The 20,758-nt window shown below is 40.3% G+C and overlaps 1 protein-coding gene across 2 annotated transcripts in view; it reads right to left on the bottom strand.

The window, feature by feature from the left end:
* Positions 1-20,758, bottom strand: part of TEX11 (testis expressed 11) — a 330,215-nt gene that overhangs the window by 235,915 nt on the left and 73,542 nt on the right. For both annotated transcript variants that reach the window (XM_025372487.1, XM_025372486.1), the window contains one exon: positions 14,463-14,543. In XM_025372487.1, coding sequence (XP_025228272.1) covers positions 14,463-14,543 — 81 coding nt within the window. The remainder of the gene's footprint in view (positions 1-14,462; positions 14,544-20,758) is intronic.

Genomic DNA, 20,758 nt, shown 5'->3' with positions numbered 1-20,758 from the left:
AGGAAGTGAGCATATGTGTTGGGGGTAGAGGGAAAAAGAAAAGGAACTAAATTCACCTTCTAAAGTGGGAAGTCAATATATAATATCTAAAAGTAAAAAAAAAAAAATCAAGCAACACACAGTATAAGAACACTATGAAGATACATGGAGGTAAATACAAAAAGAGCCAACTAAAATAACTAAAGTAGCTGTTATGTGAGATAAAAATAAGCCCGAAAGTCGGGATGGGTACTGGTGATCTTGGTTTTTCAGGGTTAGTTTTGTTTTGTTTTTTGAGATAGAGTCTCGCTCTGTCACCCAGGCTGGAGTGCAGTGGTGCGTTCTCGGCTCACTGCAACCTCTGCCTCCCAGGTTCAACCCATTCTCGTGCCTCAGCCACGGGAATAGCCAAAATTACAGGCACCCGCCACCAAGCCTGGCTAATTTTTCATAGGTACTGGTGATTTTGTAACAAGACCTGTAAAGTTATTTTGCTCTTTAAACTATGTATAGATACACGCTGAAAAAAAAGAATTACATGTAACAAGTAGGCATTAAAAAGTAATATGAACAGACACTTCTCAAAATAAGACATTTATGTGACCAACAAACGTGAAAAAAAGCTCGTCATCAGTGGTCATTAGAGAAATGTAAATCAAAACCACAATGAGATACCATCTCACACCAGTTAAAATGGCGATCATTAAAAAGTCAGGAAACAACAGATGCTGGAGAGGATGTGGAGAAATAGGAATGCTTTTACATTGTTGGTGGGAGTGTAAATTAGTTCAACCATTGTGGAAGACAGTGTGGTGATTCCTCAAAGATCTAGAACCAGAAATACCATTTGACCCAACAATCCCATTACTGGGTATACAGCCAAAAGATTATAAATCATTCTCCATAAAGACACATGCACACATATGTTTATTTCAACACTGTTCACAACAGCAAAGACTTGGAACCAACCCAAATGCCCATCAATGATAGACTGGATAAAGAAAATGTGGCACATATACTCCATGGAATACTATGCAGCCATAAAAAACGATGAGTTCATGTCCTTTGCAGGGACATGGATGAAGCTGGAAATCATCATTCTCAGCAAACTAACACAGGAACAGAAAACCAAACACCACATGTTCTCACTCATAAGTGGGAGCTGAACAATGAGAACACATGGACACAGGGAGGGGAAAATCACACACTGGGGCCTGTCGGGGAGTGGGGAACTAGGGGAGGGATAGCATTAGGAGAACTACCCAATGTAGATGACAGGTTGATGGGTGCAGCAAACCAACCACGGCACGTGTACACCTATGTAACAAACCTGCACATTCTGCACATGTATCCCAGAACTTAAAGTATATTTTTTTAAAAAGTAAACCCTATACTTTAAAAAATAACAGTGACAACCTGAGCTAAAAATTAACATTGATATTTGTTAGAATGAATCATAAATGTTCTAATGGCTACATAAAGAGCCTCAAAAACCTGAACAAACCTGGCCAAACTTTCCATATACTGTGGATATTTAGTTTAAAAGTATACGACTCACTTAAAATTTACGGAACGTGTCATTACAACTATTCCAATGAGTCATTTTTAAGGCTCAAATGATTTTGAGTTTGGAATGAAACTAGATAACTTTAAATGATTAGGCGCTCCCAGATATGTAAAGCAGTGGGCAGAAAGGTCTACAGAAAGCAATTATATGCCTACTGGCCCATAACAGGCAGAAAACTGAGTTTTACGTCAAGAGCAGTAATTCATTTATGTGCCAAGAGATTGAATGTTACTACAGAGAGAAATGTACAGAATATTTACACATTATCTTTCAAATATTTGGCTATAAAATGGTAAATTTAAATAGGCAAAAGAGAATAAAAGAATTGTAATAAAGAGTAAGCAGCCTAGACCTCATTTAGAAGCTTTGTGCCCCACAAAGCAGCAATGAAATCTAGCTGAATCCTGAATGAATTACTTCAAAGAGTTTCAGACATCAATTGACCATTTACTTTGCATAAATAAAAGTTTCATAATGAACTAAAACTCTATACAGAAGATAAATTCTAGAAGAAACTAAAGATAGAAATAAAAGATAAAAAAGCAAGCCAAAGCCTACAAACTACTCAAAATAAAATTCTGATTAACAGGAGAAGGAGGTAAAGAATTAAGTACACAAGCTGCTACCAGAGATTTTTATTATAAAAAATACATACATAGGCACACATACCCTCTGCGCTATGGCTCAGGGATTCCCTAAATTGAGGACTAGGAATTTTTATACTGAAGTGATCTTTGAGACCATGTTGTCATACACTCTCACTTTACAGATGAGAATACTGATTTTCAAAGCAGTGAAATGTCTCACAACTAGACATACTAATGAGTAGCTCCTCCTACAAGGCTGTACACAGATCATGAACATTATCTTGAGTAATTAATTACATGAGTCTCAAATATCAAAGAAAGAAATCCTATGTTCCACTTATAAAAGTAAGTATATGCAAACATCTTTTTAAATAAATGTTCAAAATAAAAGAATTTTCTAACTCTAACTAAATCAGGAAGTTCCATTAAATAAAACATTACTGTATCCCAGTTATTAATTTTATTACTAAAATTATAAATTTATTTTTAATTTTAATAAATTTATTAAATTTATTAAATTTATTACTATAAACTTACAGAAGCTGAACACTAAATCATTACAGTAGTTCACTCCATCCATGGTTTTCCCTCCTGCCATGGCTTCAGTTACCCAAGGAAAGAAGGGTAAGTATAATAAAATAAAGTATTTTAAAAGAGAGAGAGATCACATTCACATAACTTTTATTATAGGATATTGTTATAATTATTCTACTTTATTAGTAGTATTATTCATTTCTTACAGTGTCTAATTTATAAATTAAAATTTTTCATAGGTGTGTATATATAGGAAAAAACATAGTATATATAGGATTTGGTACTATGTGCAGTTTCAGGTATCCACTGTACATCTTGGAACATGTCCCCCACAGATAAGGGGAGACTACTGCATTGCTATCCATTTCATTGCTTGATTTCACATCTCTGTCAAACTTCTACAAGTGCTGTGTGGCATATATTTACTTTAAAATAGAAGTTAATTAAGTTTGACTTGCTTAAGAGTATGTTTTTTTGGTTTTGATTTTTAAGGACTTCACAAAATCATCTTAAAAGGATTAAAGACATCTTTTTAAAATTTCATTTTTTTTTAACTTTTTATTTCCATAGGTTATTGGAGAACAGGCAGTGTTTGGTTACATGAGTAAGTTCTTTGGTGGTGATCCGTGAGATTTTGGTGCACCCACACCCGAGCAGTATAAACTGCACCCAATTTGTAGTCTTCTATCCCACATCCCCTTCCCACCCTTTCCCCCTGAGTCCCCAAAGTCCACTATGTCATTCTTACGCCTTTGCATCCTCATAGCTTAGCTCCCACTTATGAGTGAGAACATACGATGTTTGGGTTTCCATTCCTGAGTTACTTCGCTTAGAATAATAGTCTCCAATAGGATTAGAGGCATACTGATGTCATCACCCATTACTCCATGACTGGCATCCATTCTTTATGTACTTTCTCTTCCTATAGCAGTGGCCACTTGAATAACAGGTATTTTAAAAATTTATTTTTATAGTTCAATAATTTTCCAGGGGGACAGAGATTCTGAGGACTGAGTGGTCTCCCCGATAAGATTCTATACGATCAGTCTAGTATAAGAAAGTATTCTCATGCCTGTAATCCCAGCATTTTGGGAGGCTGAGGCGGGCAGATCACTTGAGGTCGGGAATTTGAGACCAGCTTGGCCAACATGGTAAAACCCCCAGCCCTATTGAAAATACAAAAATTAGCCAGGCACGTGGTGCATGTCTGTAATCCCAGCTACTCGGGAGGCTGAGGCAGGAGAATCACTTGAACCTGGGAGGTGGTAGTTGCAGTGAGCAGAGATCATGCCACTGCACACCAGCCTGGGTGACAGACTGAGTGAGACTCTGTCTCAAACAAACAAACAAAGAAAGTATTATTCTTCCACCCAGGAGATGAGTATGTAGATTCAGAGCCCAAATAGGGTGAGAGAACATAGACATGAAATAATGGTAAGGTAAAGCGAGTCAGAGTAGAAGGAAGAGGGTAAGCACCCAGGGAGAGAAACCCAAAATGAATAGTCAGAGCATGAGCATGGAGAAGAGGGCGTCCTCACAGTGAACGGAGTGGCAGAGAGCATGGAAGATTGGTAACATACAGGGGTACTGATTAAATACATAAATACATTAAGGATAATTGAAGCCAAGTTTTTTGTTACTGGAGAAGAGAATTAGAAATATGAAAAGGGACAAAATTAGGATGAATATTTTGTTGTTGGATTGAAACAGACGGTATAATGGTTTTCAGTATATTAGAGATGATAGAAGATAGATAGATAGATAATAAATAATATAGATAAATATAATGGAAGTGTATAAGTGTATATTACACACACACACACACACACACACATGCTCTTTCCACTGTGAGGGTCTGAGAGAGCAGTGACATCCCAAAAGCAATGAGGATGCGTAATGCCCAGATCCTGGCTTCTAAATAAGATTTTCTACTAAAATAAATAAGGACTCCTGAGATAATTAGCTAATTTCATGGCTTGATCAAGAAAACACACACGTGCCTGTAGTCCCAGAAGGCTGAGGTGGGAAGACTGCTTGAGCCCGGGAAATCGAGGCTGCAGTGAGCTTAAAATACAAAAATTAGTCGGGCATGGTGGGGCATGCCTGTAATGCCAGCTACTCGGGAAGCTGAGGCAGGAGAATCGCTTGAACCTGGGTGGCAGTAGTTGCAGTGAGCCAAGATCATGCCACTGCACTCCAGCCTGGGTGACTCAGCCTGGGTGGCAGAGTGAGTGAGATCACATCACTGCACTCCAGCCTGGGTGACAGAGTGAGACCCTGTCTCAAAAAAGGAAAGAGGAAAAAGGAAACACACACACACACACACACACACACACACACACACATCGGCCTTAGTCAGTTTGTGTCACTATAAAGGAACACCTGAGGAAGAGTAATTTTTTTTCACATTTTCTGTCACTCCTTTGGTAATTTATTTTAAAATGAGGTTCATTTGATTAACGTTTTTGCAGGTTGTACAAGGTGGTGCCGGTATCTGCTTCTGATGAGGGCTTCAGGCTGCTTCCACTCATGGTGGAAGGCAAAGAGAAGCTGGTCTGCGCAAAAATCACATGGCTAGAGAGTGGAAGCAAGAGAGAGAGCAGAGGGAGATGGCAGGCTCTTTTAAATAACCAGCTCTAGCAGGAACTAATAGAGGGAACTCACTCATTACCACCGGGACTGCACCAAGCCATTCATGAGAGATCTGCCTTCATGATACAAACACCTCCCACTAAGCCCCACCTCCAACATTAGGGATGAAATTTCAACATGAGATTTGGTTGGGTGGGTGGGTGGCATCAAACATTGAAACCATACCACAGCCTTAAAGGAAGAACACCAGAATTCAAATTAACACCAAACTGGTGGTAAGTTTACCATTCTTTTCCTGTAATGCGCCCTAGCCTAAACGTAATGCAACCAGAAACTCAGAAGCGAATGCTGTGGTACAGACTGAGGGTGCTTCTCTACTTCTGGCTTGAGTTGCTCAGAGAAAGTGCAAATATTCAGTTTTGGTTTTTGTTTCATCTTTCTTCCATTCTCTTGTGCTCAGGCCCTAAGCAATCCCATGGTGGCAACAGCAGTGGTAGCTAGGGGAAACCATAATACTCAAAACTTTGAGAGAGGAAAACCTTACTCTCCGTTCAGTGCAGTAGTAGTTCCTACAGGATGGGACAAACTCCCACTGCTTTTTTTCCTCTGCCTGTTTCTTCCTATTGCTTGGCCCCAGTCACAGTGCAACTGCAGATTATGGATAGTTACTGGTTAGAGGACTGAAAAGGATAGCTCAGAGAACCAGAAATTACCAAGAAGATCACACAGAGAGAGAGAGAGAGGAGCTCAGAAAAGCAACAAAATAAAGTTGATTAAGTTCAAGGCTCATCCTACAACCTCAACAACCAGGAATCTCAACCTAATTTACATAACAAAAACTTTGATAACTGAGCTAACAGATAAACCTCTGCCAAGTACCGGGACTGACCAGTGAGTGTTGCATATGCAAAACAAACCTGAAGCGCATTGCAAAATTGAAACAACATTGGAACCATAACCCACAAAAAAATGAGTTTAAAATTTACCTGAATCTACGAGATTGATTACCTGCTATAATAAAAATATCAACATTCCCCCAGAATTTAGACAAGACCCAGAAGCCAAAAAAGTAATACAGAAAACGTATAGGGGTAGGGTGCGTTGGCTCATGCTTGTAATTCCAGCACTTTGGGAGGCGGAGGTGGGCAGATCACTCGAGGTCAATTCTGAGACCAGCCTGGCCAACATGGCGAAACCCCGTCTCTACTAAAAATACAATAATTAGCTGGGCGTGGTGGTGTACACTTGTAATCCCAGCTACTCGGGAGGCTGAGGCAGGAAAAGCGCTTGAACCCGGGAAACGGGTTGCAGAAAGCTGAGATCGTGCCACTGCACTCCAGCCTGGGTGTGAAAGAGCGAGACTCAGTCTCAAATAAAATAAATAAATAAATAAATAAATAAATAAATAAATAATCACCTTATAAGAGACGCTGGTCGGGCGCAGAGGCTCATGCCTGTAATTCCAGCGCTTTGGGAGGCCGAGGTGGGTGGTTCACCTGAGGTTAGGAGTTCGAGAGCAGCCTGGCCAACATAATGAAACCACCCCCAGTCTCTACTAAAAATACAAAAATTAGGCGGGCATGGTGGCTCATGCCTGTAATCCCAGTTACTTGGGAGGCTGAGGCAGGAGGATCGTTTGAACCCAGGAGGTGAAGGTTGCAGTGAGCCAAGACTGTGACATTGCACTCCAGCCTGGGCAACAAGAGCGAAACTCCGTGTCAAAAAAAAAATGTTAAAATAAGGGCGGGGCAAGATCATGGAATAAAAGCCTGCATTGTTTGTCCCCTCCACTGGAACACCAAATTTTAACAACTGTCTGCACACAGAAAAGCACCATCACAAGAACCAAAATCAGGTGAACACTCACAGTACCTGGTTTTAACTACATATTGTAGAAAGGCACATTGAAGAGGGCAGGAGAAACAGTCTTGAATCGCCAAGGCCACCCCTCCCCCATCCCCTAGCAGCAGCTATGCAGTGCAGAGAGAGAATCTGTGCACTTTGCAGAGGAAGAGCACAGCGGCTGGGAAACTTTACATTGAACTCAGTGCTGCACAGTTACAGTGGAGAAAAAAAGTCCTGCTGGGTTCAGCCAGCGCCTGTGCACAGAGGGAGCATTTGGACCAGCCTTAGCCACAGGAGAATTACCCTCATCCCAGTGGTGGGAACTTGAGTTTTTTGGCAAGCCTCGCCACTGTGGGCTGAAGTGCTCTGGGGTCCTACATAAACTTGAATGGCAGTCTAGGGCACAAGTACTGCAATTCCAAGGCAACTCCTAGTGGAAGGCTGGGCTTAGAGCCAGTGAATTTGCCACGTGACCTAGGGAGACACCAGCTGGCACAGCAAAGGGAGGGCTTGCACCATCCCTTCCCCAACCCCAGGCAGTAAAGCTCGTAGCAATGAAAGTGACTCCTTCCTTCTGCCTAAGGAGAGGAGAGGGAAGAGTAAAGAGGACTTTGTCTAGCATCTTGGATACCAGCTCAGCCACAGTAGGACAGGGCACTGGGCAGAGTAGTGAGGCCCCCATTCCAGGACCTAGCTCTCAAACCACATTTCTAGACACATCCTGGGCCAAAAGGGAACCCACTGCCTTGAAGGAAAGGATCCAGTTCTGGCAGGATTAATCACCTGCTGACTAAAGAACCCTTGGTATAACCCTGGAATAACCATTAATGACCCAGGGAGTACACCATGGGCCTTGGGCTCTGAGAAGTGCTGGCTTCAGGGGACACCCAGCACATTCCCAGCTGTGGTGGCACCAGTGAAAGACTCCTTTTGTTTGAGAAAAGCAGAGGAAAAGTAAAGAGGACTTTGTACTGCACTCTAGGTACCAGCTTGGCTCTTGGGTTCCCCAAATCCAGGTGTAGCTTCTTGGACAGCATTTCTCATCCTGGGCCACAGGAGAGCCCACTGCCCTGAAGGGTGAGTCCTAGGCCTGGCAGCATTCACAAGCTGATGGAAGAGACCTTGGGCTTTATATGAACATCAGTGGTAGCCTAGCAGAACACCCCATGGACCACTGATGGTGGCAGCCACAGGGAGAGGCTCCTCTGCCTGTGGAAAGGGAGGGAAGAGTGGGAAGGGCTTTGTATTGTGATTTGAGTGCCAGCTTAACTGCAGTAGAATAAAACATCAGGTAAATTGCTAAAGTTCCTGACTCCAATTGCTGGCTCCCAGAGAGCATCTTTGGACACACCCGGGTTGTGGAGGAACTCACCATCCTAAAGGGAAGGGCCTTCCTTGGGCAAGGTCCAGTGCTGTGCTGGCTTCGAGTCTGACACAGCACAGGCCCAGTGCTTGCATCACCACACCCCCAGCTCAACACAGAGACAGTGACTCCATATGTTTCAGAGAAAGTAAGGGTAAAGAACAAGAGCTTCTGCCTGCTAATCCAGAGAATTCTTTCAGATGTTATCCAAAGTCATCAAGGCAAGTACCCTTTATGGGTCTACAAGAAACACAGCATTATTAGACTTGGGGTCCAAGTCTCTTTGAATAACTGGAAGGCCTTCCCAAGAAGGACTGGCATGAGCAAGCCTAGATCGAGAAGACTACAATAAATACCTAACTCTTCAATGCCCAGACACCGAAGAATATCTACAAGCATCAATACCATCCAGGAAAACATGACTTTACCAAATGAATTAAATATGGCACCAGGGACCAATTCTGGAGAAAAAGAGATATGTGACTTTTCGGATAGAAAATTAAAAATAGCTATTTTGAGGAAACTCAAAGAAATTCGAGATAACACAAAGAAATAATTCGGAATTTTATCAGATAAATTTAACAAAGAGACTGAAATAATTTAAAAGAATCAAGCAGAAATGCTGGAGTTGAAAATGCAATTGACATGCTTAAGAATGCATCAGTCTCTTAGCAGCAGAATTGATCAAGTAGAAGAAAACTAGTGAGCTTCAAGACAGGCTATTTGAAAATATACAATCAGAGGAGACAAAAGAAAAAAGAATAAAAAAGCATGAAGCATACTTACATGATCTAGAAAATAGCCTCAAAACGGTAAATCTAAGATCCATTGGCCTTAAAGAGGAGGTAGGGAAAGAGCTGTGGGTAAGAAGTTTATTCAAAGAGATAATATCAAAGAATACCCCAAACCTGGAGAAAGATATCAACATTCAAGTATAAGAAGGTTATAGAACACCAAGCAGATTTAACCCAAAGAAGAACACCTCAAAGCATTTAATAATCAAACTCCCAAAGGTCAAGGATAAAGAAAGAATTCCAAAAACAGTAAAAGAAAAGAAAAAAAATCACATACAATGGAACTTCAATACATCTGGCAGCCAACTTATCAGCAGAAACTTTACAGGCCAGGAAAGAGAGGCATGACATATTTAAAGTGCTGAAGGAGAAAAAAAAATGTTTACCCTAGGATAGTATATCCAGCGGAAAGTATCTTTCAAACATGAGGGAGAAATAAAGACTTTCCCAGACAAACAAAAGCTGAGGGATTTCATCAACACCAGACCTGTCCTACAAGAAATGCTAAAGGGAGTTGTTCAATCTGAAAGAAAAGGATGTTAATGAGCAAGAAGAAGTCACCTGAAGGTACAAAACTCACCGGTAATAGTAAGCACACGGCTGGACACAGTGGCTCATGCCTGTAATCCCAGCACTTTGGGAGGTCGAGGCAGGTGGGTTGCCTGAGGTCAGGAGTTCAAGACCAGCCTGACCAATATGGTGAAACCCCATCTCTACTAAAAATACAAATATTAGCTGGGTCTGGTGGTGTGCGCCTGTAGTCCCAGCTACTTGGGAGGCTGAGGCAGGAGAATTGCTTAAACCCGGGAGGCAGATGTTGCAGTGAGCCGAGATCACGCCACTGCACTCCAGAGCCTGGGTGACAGAGCAACATTCTGTCTCAAAAAAAAAAAAAAAATAGTAAGCACACAGAAAAATACAGAATGGTATCACACTGAAACTGTGGGGTGTAAACTTCTCTTGACTTAAGTAGAAAGAATGAATGATGAACCAAACAGAAATAACTACAACTTTTCAAAGCATAGACAGTACCATAAGACATAAAGAAAAACAAAAACAAAAAAAAAGGCTGGGCGCAGTGGCTCACGCCTGTAATCCCAGCACTTTGGGAGGCCGAGGCGGGTGGATCACGAGGTCAGGAGATAGAGACCATCCTGGCTAACACGGTAAAACCCCGTCTCTATTAAAAAACAAAAAATTAGCCAGGCGTCTTGGCGGGCGCCTGTAGTCCCAGTTACTCGGGAGGCTGAGGCAGGAGAATGGTGTACACCCGGGAGGTAGAGCTTGTGGTGAGCCGAGATCGTGCCACTGCACTGCAGCCTGGGCAACAGAGTGAGACTCCGTCTCAAAAAAAAAAAAAGAAAAAAAAAGAAAAACAAAAAAATGTTAAAAATTAGGGGAACAAAGTTAAAGTGTAGAGTTTTTATTAGTTTGTGTATGTGTGTGTGTGTCTCTTTGTTAATACAATCAGTGTTACACTGTCATCAATTTAAAATAATGAGTTATAAGATAGCATTTGCAAGCCTCATGGTAACCTGAAACTGAAAAACAATGAATACACAAAAAATAAAAAGCAAGAAATTAAATCATACCACCAGTGAAAATCACCTTCACTAAAAGGAAGACAGGAAAGAAAGAAGTGGAATAGAATAAAAAATAGAAAACCAAAAACAATAGAAAACAAATAACAAAGTGCAGGAGTAAGTCCTTACTTATCAGTAATAACACTGAATGTAAATAGACTAAACTCTCCAATCAAAAGTGGTTGAACGGATTAAAAAAAAAAAAAAAAAAAAACAAGACCCAGTGATCTCTTGCCTACAAGAAACACACTTCCCCTATGAAGATACGCATAGATTGAAAATAAAGGGATCGAAAAAGATATTCCATGACAACGGAAACCACAAAAGAGCAGGAGTATCTATACTTATATCAGACAAAATGGATTTCAAGACAAAAAAATTAAGGAGAGAGGAAAAAAAGGTCACTATATAAGGATAAATTGGAAAATTCAGCAAGAGAAAATAACAGTTTTACATACACATGCACCCAACACTGGAGCACTCAAATATATAAAGCAATTATTAGAGGGAAAGAGAGAGATAGACCTCTGGTCAATGAGTTTTTTTTTGGATATAACTCCCACAGGTGACAAAAGCAAAAATAGGCAAATGGGATTGCATCAAACTAAAATGCTTCTGCACAACAAAGGAAACAATCAAAAGAGTGAAGAGACAACCTACAGAATAGGAGAAAATATCCACAAATCATACATCTGATAAAGAGTTAATCTCCAAAATATACGAAGAACTCAAACACTTCAATAGGAAGTAAACAACCCAATGAAAAAATGGGCAAAAGACCTGAATAGATATTTCTCTAAGAAAGACATACAAATCAGCAACAAGTATATGAAAAAATGCTCAACATCACTAACCATCAGGGAAATGCAAATTAAAATCACCATGAGATATCACCTCACATCTGTTAGAATGTCTATTATCAAAAAGACGAAAGGTAAGTGTTGGCAAGGGCATGGAGAAAAGGAAACCTTTGTACACTGCTGGTGGGAATGTAAATTAGTACACCCACTATGGAAAACAGTATAGAGGTTGCTTGAAAAATTAAAAATGTAACTACCATATGATCCAGCAATCGCACTTCTGGATATATACCCAAAGGAAATAAAATAAGTATCTTTAAGAGATATCTGCAATCCCTTGTTCACTGCAGCATTATTTACAATAGCCAAGCTATGGAATCAACCTAAGAGTCCAGCAAGGGATGAATGGGTAAAGAAAATGTGCTATTTGTATACAATAGGATACTATTCAGCCATAAAAAAGAAGGAAATCCTGCCATTTGTGATAACACAGATGAACCTGGAGGACATTAAGCTAAGTGAAATAAGCCAGCCACAGAAAGACAAATACTGACTGCACGATCTCACTTACATGTGGATTCTGAAAAAGCTGAGTTCATAGAAGTAGAGAGTATAAAGGTGGTTGCCATGGGTTTGGGGAATGGATGAGGAGACATTGGTCAAAGGGAACAAAGTGTCCAAGCACAGTGGCTCCCATCTACAATCCCAGTACTTTGGGAGGCTGGGGCAAGAGGACTGCCTGAGCCCAGGAGTTCAAGATCAGCCTGTGCAACATAGTGAGACCCCCATCTCTACAAAAAAAACAACTAGCCAGCCTTGGTGGCACACACCTGTAGTCCCAGCTACTCAGGAGGCTGAGGTGGGAGGATCACTTTAGCCCAGGAGGTTGAGGCTGCAGTGAGCCAGGATCATGCCACTGCACTCTAGTCTGGCAACAGAGCAATACTCTATCTTGTCAAATAAAAGGGGAGAGGGTACAAAGTTTCATTTAGGCTGTATGAATAAGTTCTGGGGCTGTACTGTATAGCACAGTGACTATAGTTAATATTATAATAATGTATTGTATACTTGAAAATTGCTAAGAAAGTAGATCTTAAATATTTCTCCACAAAAAAACCTGTGTGAGTTGATGAATATATAAATTGGCTTGATGGTGATCTTTTCATGATGTATAATATATCAAAATATCATGTTATATATAATAAATATATACAAATGTTGTCAATTATACCCCCAATAAAGTTAGAAAATTGGAGGAAAAAAGAATAAAGTTGGTGAAAGTAGAATGAGAAATTAGATTTTCCATAGTTTTAGTGTATCACTCACAGAATGATACAGGTTTACAGCAAAAAGAACTGGAAGACACGATCTTAATCCAAAGATTAAAGCTAGCATCACCAATAATAGTATAAGTCAATCCTGTATACCACCTAATAGGAAGCCATGAGTAGAACATAGAATCTCTTCTGTGATTTTCTGGCCTCAAATTCATAACCTGTTCTAATCATGAGGAAACTTTGGCTAAACCCATATTAAATCACATGCTACAAAATGACTGATCTGTAATCTTCAAAACTGCCAAGATCATGAATAGCAAGGCAAGAATGAGGAGGTGTTCCAGATTTCCAGATTGAAGGAGCCTGAAGACTATGTATAATTCTAGATTGAAACCATTTTCTATATAGAACATTATTGGAAAATTTGAATGACGTTTCCAGGCAAAGGGTATACAGGAGTTCTTTGTACTATTCTTATAACTTTTCTATAAATATGAAATTGTTTTAAAAGTTTTTAAAGCCTAGAAGAATGTCTGATGTGACACATAACAGGCAACATATAAATGTTTACTGAATTAACTTCTACATTATGACACTCAATTTGGGGAAAAAATAAGACCAATCTCACAAATAGGTACGATGTATGCAATACTGGGAACATTCTCCCTAATACCAAATTATATCTCCATTATTAATCCCTCTGTGATAGTAAAGACTGAAGTAGGCACAGGCACTGAAATAGGAGAGAAAGAATGGAAAGGGAAGATAAAATGAAAAAGCAAAAAACTATGTATTTAGGAATTTTCATGAGATCCAGTCCAGGATGCAGGCTTTATCCCATCAAATCTCTCACATCTCCAAATCCCAGTATAGAAAAATACTATGACAGTAACATGATTAACTGCTATCAACCTTGTCAGCAGACAAACTCATTTTTTTTCTTTCTTTTGTTGTATAGCATGAAATATGGAGCAAATGTTATCAAGATGGTTTGACAATAAAAGACAAAGCAAAGAAAATTTTAAGAAATATTCCATATTGGCCAGGTGTGGTAGCTCATGCCTGTAATCCCAGCACTTTGGGAGGCTGAGGTGGGCGGATCACTTGAGGCCAGGAGTTCCAGAGCAGCCTGGCCACCATGTTTCGAAACCCCATCTGTACTAAAAATACAAAAAGTAGCCAGGTGTGGTGGCACAGGCCTGTAATCCCAGCTACTTGGGAGGCTGAGGCACAAGAATCACTTGAACCCGGGAGGTGGAGGTTGCAGTGAGCCGGGATCGCACCAGTGAACTCCAGCCTGGGCGACAGAGTGAGACTCCATCTCAAAAAAAAAATATATATATATATATATATTCCATATAGCTTTTTCAAATGCCCTTTCTGGTAAAGAACAAAGGAAGTAAAATATTTCAAAGATCAGCTACTTATGTGGAACTGATCTCAAATAGAATTTCCAAAAGGTTGCATGAAGTAGTAATGATTCTTCCTGGAACTTGATATAGCATATTTTCAAACTCTTGGAGAATGCAGATTTCACTCACCATCTGGGGGAGCCTCATCAACATATCTTTACACTGCAGTACACACATAGATGCTCTTTGAAAATCCCCTTGAGCAACTGCCTGAAAAAGACAAAGAATGTCAATAACTGGTTAAAATGAAATTACAAGGTTATTTGTCTCTAAGTCGATTTTAGCATTTTAACTAGTATTTAAAAGTCTTATTTTGTTTTCTAATATTTTTAGCAATACTAGTTGTTCGAGCTAAACAAATAGTTTGCTCAAAATACAGAAGAATAAGTGGTAATCTTTGGTGACACAGAGTTGATACTGAATGACTGGGAGTCATTTACTTTTCTGGAAATGCAAAAACTGGTTGTACTACCTTAGGTTATTATATTATGACATAATGCCAGGTCTACTAGATGCTTCTGCAACTTGAATAGCTCTTGTATTCACCTTTACATTAGAGGAATTAAGTTAAACAGCAGTCTTTGTCTTAAAACAAGCTCACAATAACCTCATAGTCTGAACTGCTGTGTATATCCACTACAAAAAGCAGCTTATCAATTAGCCAGACATGTGGCACATACCTACAGTCCCAGCTACTTTAGAGGCTGAGGCAGGAAAATTGCTCAAGTCCAGGAGTTCGAAGCTGCAGTAAGCTAAGAAGATACCACTCTACTCCTGCCACAGATGACAGAGCAAAACCCCATCTCTTTAAAAAAAGTTTTTTAAGAAAAAAGAAAAGCAGCTTAGTACAATCTCATCATGAAGCCAAAGGAGCCACTCTGCCATTTATCATGTGTAACTTTGAGCCTTAAGTTCTCACAGATTGTTTCCTCATTCATAAAGTGAGGAAACTGTACTAGACTATCTGTAGGGTCCCTTTCATTTCTACCATTCTATGACTGAACACCCCCAAATGAATGAAAACATCAATCACACATTACTTTAGCACTTATAGAAGAGGCTTGTTTCAGTCATTTAAGAACTTAGTTGGCCAGGCATGGTGGCTCACGCCTATAATCCCAGCACTTAGGGAGGTCGAGGTGGGTGGATCACCTGAGGTCAGCAGTTTGAGACCAGCTTGACCAACATGGTGAAATCCTGTCTCTACTTAAAACACACACACACATACACTCTCTCACACACAAATTAGCTGGGTGTGGTGGTGGGCACCTGCAATACCAGCTACTCGGGAGGCGGAGCTTGCAGTGAGCTGAGATCACACCAATGCACTCCAGCCTGGGCGACAGAGTGAGACTCTGTCACCAAAAAAAAAAAAAAAAGCTGACAAAGCATTTTTGTAAGAAAACCGTGGATACGTACAAGGAAATAATAAAATACTACACTTGCTATTTTCTTCTCTTCTTTACGTGGTGTCAAATATTATTGTGCTTTGAATAATAAAAGAATTGAGTAGAGAGAAGAAAATATAAACAACACGTAAGACGCCAGTCTCTCTCTAGTTTTCTCTTCTAACTGCTGAATAGTAAGCCTGACATCTTGCTCAGTAGATACTCTCTTATAAGGCTTTAATACTAGATATTATTAAAGGGGAAAATAAATTGCTAACACAAGTGCCTCAATAAGCCATATCTCTATACAGAGATTAGAAAATAATATCCCTTTCTACACTATATTCTATGAATACTTGCTGATTAATTCATTATTCAAGGTGGAGAAAATCTTACTATAAAAGAGGAAGGCTGAGTGACAACCCCATATCAGAGGATAGATACTGCTGTCTGTTCTTATAACATATAAAACAATATGAGACTTTAATGTTCAAACAACTCATATAGTGTCTATCATTACTCAGATTTTTATCTTAGAGAAATCAAAGCTCTAATAATTCAGGCTAGTTTTGAAAATTTATTCGTCTTCTTATGACTAGAAATAAATATTTCAAGCCCCAAAGATAAAGATTTCAAGTAAAAGAAGTCTTAAAGAAGAGGCAGCACAATACAGTGCTGTAGTAACCTTTTGTGAGCATCAGACTCACCAGTGGAGCTTTCTGAAAATCACATGCCCAGCTCTCACCACTTGGAGACTGTGATTCATTAGGTGTGGAGTGATGTCCTGCCTATACTGATGTAGTGAAAAGAATATGAGCTTTGCATTCCCAGCTTTTCCACTTCTTGGCTCAGTGAACTTAGGTAAGTCACAATCTCTTTGAGGTTCTACTTTCTTAACTATAAAATAGGGACAGTAATGTCTACAATACAGGATGGATCTTATGAGGATCAAATGGGATCACAGATGTGAAAGCATTTCATAAACTGTAAGTCAGTATTTAAAAATGTGTACATTTTGGGCAGTCAAAACTACCATCAGGGCCGGGCCCAGTGGCTCACCCCTGTAATCCCAGCACTTTGGGAGGCCAAGGTAGGCTGATCACCTGAGGCCAGGAGTTCGAGATCAGCCTGGCCAACATGGCAAAACTCCGTCTCTACTAAAAATACAAAAAGTAGCTAGGCATGGTGGCACGTGCCTGTAATCCCAGCTACTTAGGAGGCTGAGGCAGGAGAATCGCTTGAACCCAGGAAGCAGAGGTTGCAGTGAGCCGAGATGGCACCACTGCACTCCAGCCTGGTCAATAGAGTGAGACACTGTCTCAAAAAAAAAAAAAAAAAAAAAAGACAATATATTAAAATGGCAATAGTCCCCAAGTTGATCTATAAGTTTAATCCAATTCCATTAAAATTCCAGTTGGCTTTTTTTTGCAGAAATTAACATGCTGATCTTAAAATTCAAATGGAAATTTAAGAGACCTAGGGCTAGGTGAAACATTCTGAGACATGACACTGAAAGCATGATCCATAAAAGAAAAAGAAATCAATAAATTGGACTTTATCAAAACTGTATTCTGTGACCCTATTAAAAAGGACAAAAAGACAAGCTGCAATGAGACAATATTCGCGAACATTTATCTGACAAGGGAATCATATCGAGAATATATAAATAATCCCATAAATTGAACAGTAAACTATCAATCGAAATAGAAAATAGACAAGAAAAATGACAGATATTTTGCCTAAAGGGAGATACAGATGGTAAATAAGTAAACGAAAAGATATTCAACATCATTAGCCATTAGAGAAATGCAAATTAAAACCACATTGAGATATCACTATATATCTATTAGGATAGCTACAATAAAAAAATTGGTCACAATACCAAATGCTGGCAAGGATGCAAAGAAATGGGATCTCTCATACATTACTGGTAAGAATCTAAATGGTGGCCGGTTGCAGTAGCTCACGCCTGTAATCCCAGCACTTTGGGAGGCCAAGGTGGGCAGATAACCTGAGGTCAGCAGTTTGAGACCAGCCTGGCCAACATGGCAAAGCCCCATTTCTACTAAAAATACAAAAATTAGCCAGGCATGGTGGCACACACCTGTTGTTTCAGCCACTCGGGAGGCTGAGGCAGGAGAATCACTTGAGCCTGGGAGGCGGAGGTTGCAGTGAGCTGAGATCATGCCACTGCATTCCAGCCTGGGTGACAGAGTGAGACTCTGTCTCAACAACAAAACAAAACAAAACAAAACAAAACAAACAAAACACAGAATGTAAAATGGCATGGCCACTCTAGAAAACAGTTGGCAGTTTCTAAAAAAAAAAACTAAATATACCCTTTATGTCCACACAAAAACCTGTATGAAAATGTTCATGCCAACTTATTTACAATAGCCAAAAATTGGAAACAACCCAAATTCTTTCAATGGTGAATGGCTAAACAAATTGGTACATCCATAGCATAGAATTCTACATAGCAATAAAAAGAGAACAGGGCTGGGCGTGTTGACTCATGCCTGTAATCCCAGCACTTTGGTAGGCAGAGGTGGACGGATCACTTGAGGCCAGGAGTTTGAGACCAGCCTGGCCAACATGGCAAAACCCCATCTCTACAAAAAAATTAGCCAGATGTGGTGGCACATGCCTGTAATCTCAGCTACTTGGGAGGCTGAGGCAGGAGAATCGCTTGAACCCGGGAGGCAGTAGTTGCAGTGAGCCGAGATCACACCACTGCACTCCAGCCTGGGCGACAGAGCGAGACTCTGTCTCAAAAACAAACAAACAAACAAAAAGAACAAACTATTAACACATAAAACAACAAGGATGGATCGCAAAAAAAAAAAAAAAAAAAACATGCTGAGTGAGAACAACCAATATGAAATGGTTACATAGTATATTATTACATTTATACAATGTTCTTAAAATGACAAAATTATAGAGATGGAGACTAGGTTTTGGTTGCCTGGGTTTTGGATGACTGGAAAGGGGTATCCCTATAAAGGGGTTATGTAAAGAATCTGTGTGGTAATGAAATTGTTCTGTATCTTGATTGTGGTGGTATGAATCTACACCTACACATGTGATGAAATTGTACAGAACTATATAAACATACGTGAACACACACAAGAGAGTTCATATAAAACTGGTGAAATCTAAGTAAGGTCTGTGGATTGTATCAATGTCTATTTCCTGGTTTTATATTGCACTATATGTAAGCAAGATATTACCACTGGGGAAAAACTGGGTGAAGGATACACAGATCTCTCTTTACTATTTTTGTAGCTTCCTGCAAATCTATGCTTATTTCAAAAATTTTAAAAGTTTTTAGAAACACATTTGTTGGCTAGGCATGGTGGCTCATGCCTGTAGTCCCAGTACTCTGGGAGGCCGAGGCGGGTGGATCACCCGAGGTCAGGAGTTCGAGACCATATCTGGTCAACATGGTGAAACACCGTCTGTACTAAAAATACAAAAACTAGCTGAGCATGGTGGCGGCTGCCTGTAGTCCCAGCTAGCTACTTGGGAGGCTGAGGCAGGAGAATCGCTTGAACCCAGGAGGTGGAGGTTGTAGTGAGCCGAGATGGCACCACTGCCCTCCAGCCTGGGCAACAGAGCGAGACTCGGTCTCAAAAAAAATCAAATCAAATCAAATCACATTTGTTAACACCACCGCCAATTTCATCAGAAAAGACTAAGTATTTAGGCAGTGGCTCATGCCTGTAGTCCCAGAACTTTGGGAGGCCAAGGCAGGCAGATCACTTGAGGCCAGGAGATCGAGACCAGCCTGGCCAACATGGGGAAACCCTCATCTCTACTAGAAATACCCCCCCCCAAAAAAAAGAAGGAAGAAAGAAAAGAGAGAAATGTGATGCCCCAATTTTGGAGGTAAGGCCCAGTGGGAGGTGTTTAGGTCATGGAGTCAGATCTCTCATGAATGACTTGGCTCCCTCCCCACAGTAACAGTGAGTTGTTCTTGCTCTAGTAGTTCCTGTAAGATGGCATTGTTTGAAAGAGTCTGGTATCACCCTCCCCTGTATCTCTTCTTCCCTCTCTTGTCATGTGATATGCCGGCTCCCCCTTAGACTTTTGGCATGACTGAAAGCTTACTGAGGTCCTTGGCCAGAAGCAGATGCTGGCATATGCTTCTTGTACAGCGTGTAGAACCATGAGCAAGAATAAATCTCTTTTCTTTATAAATTACCCAGCCTCAGGTATGCCATTATAGCAATACGAAATGAACTGAGACACCTTACTACTGAAACTGCTTTCTATGGTCACTATCATCTTCCTAAACATCAGGTTCAATGCCGTTTATTCCAATCTCATTTTCTTTTATTTCTCTGACGCACTGGCCACTGTTGATCATCCTTTTCTCCAAGCTCTCTTCTCATGGATGACCCACACTGTTCTAGTCCTCTTTCATCTCTGGTATTCCTTCTTTTTTGTTTGCTCTGCTTTTTGAAATTTTAATGTAATTAAATTTGATTTTTTTAAAGACAGGGATTCACTCTACCACCCAGGCTGGAGTGCCATAGTGTGATCATGGCTCACTGCAGCCTCAACCTGTGATCCTCCTGTTTCAGCCTCCCACGAAGCTGAGACCACAGCCATGTGCCACCATGCCTGCCTAATTTTTTTTTCTTTTCTCACAGAGATAGGGTCTAGTTATGTTGCCCATGCTGGTCTTGAACTCCTGACCTCAAATGATCCTCCCACCTTGGCTTCCCAAAGTGCTGGGATTACAGGTGTGAGCCACCATGCCTAGCAGTGTTTGCTCTACTTTTGACTGTACTCTCCCACCTCCTAACAACATGTAAATGTTTGTGGAATGAACAGGCTTTATTATCCTCCCTTTCCTGCCTCCAAAGATTCAATGGTTCAAGTCCTTCTCACTGAGCGTAAATGATTCCTTCCTTTATATGTCTCCTATATCTGTCCCTTCTTTCTCATTCTTATTGGTACTACTATAGTCCAGGCTTTCACCGGTTCATGGTTACACTATGCCTTGATTCTGTTTATTTTTCTTTTTTTTTT

Source organism: Theropithecus gelada, chromosome X, assembly GCF_003255815.1.
Source record: "Theropithecus gelada isolate Dixy chromosome X, Tgel_1.0, whole genome shotgun sequence".
Classification (NCBI taxonomy): domain Eukaryota; kingdom Metazoa; phylum Chordata; class Mammalia; order Primates; family Cercopithecidae; genus Theropithecus; species Theropithecus gelada.
This window is presented reverse-complemented; position numbering and strand designations above follow the sequence as displayed.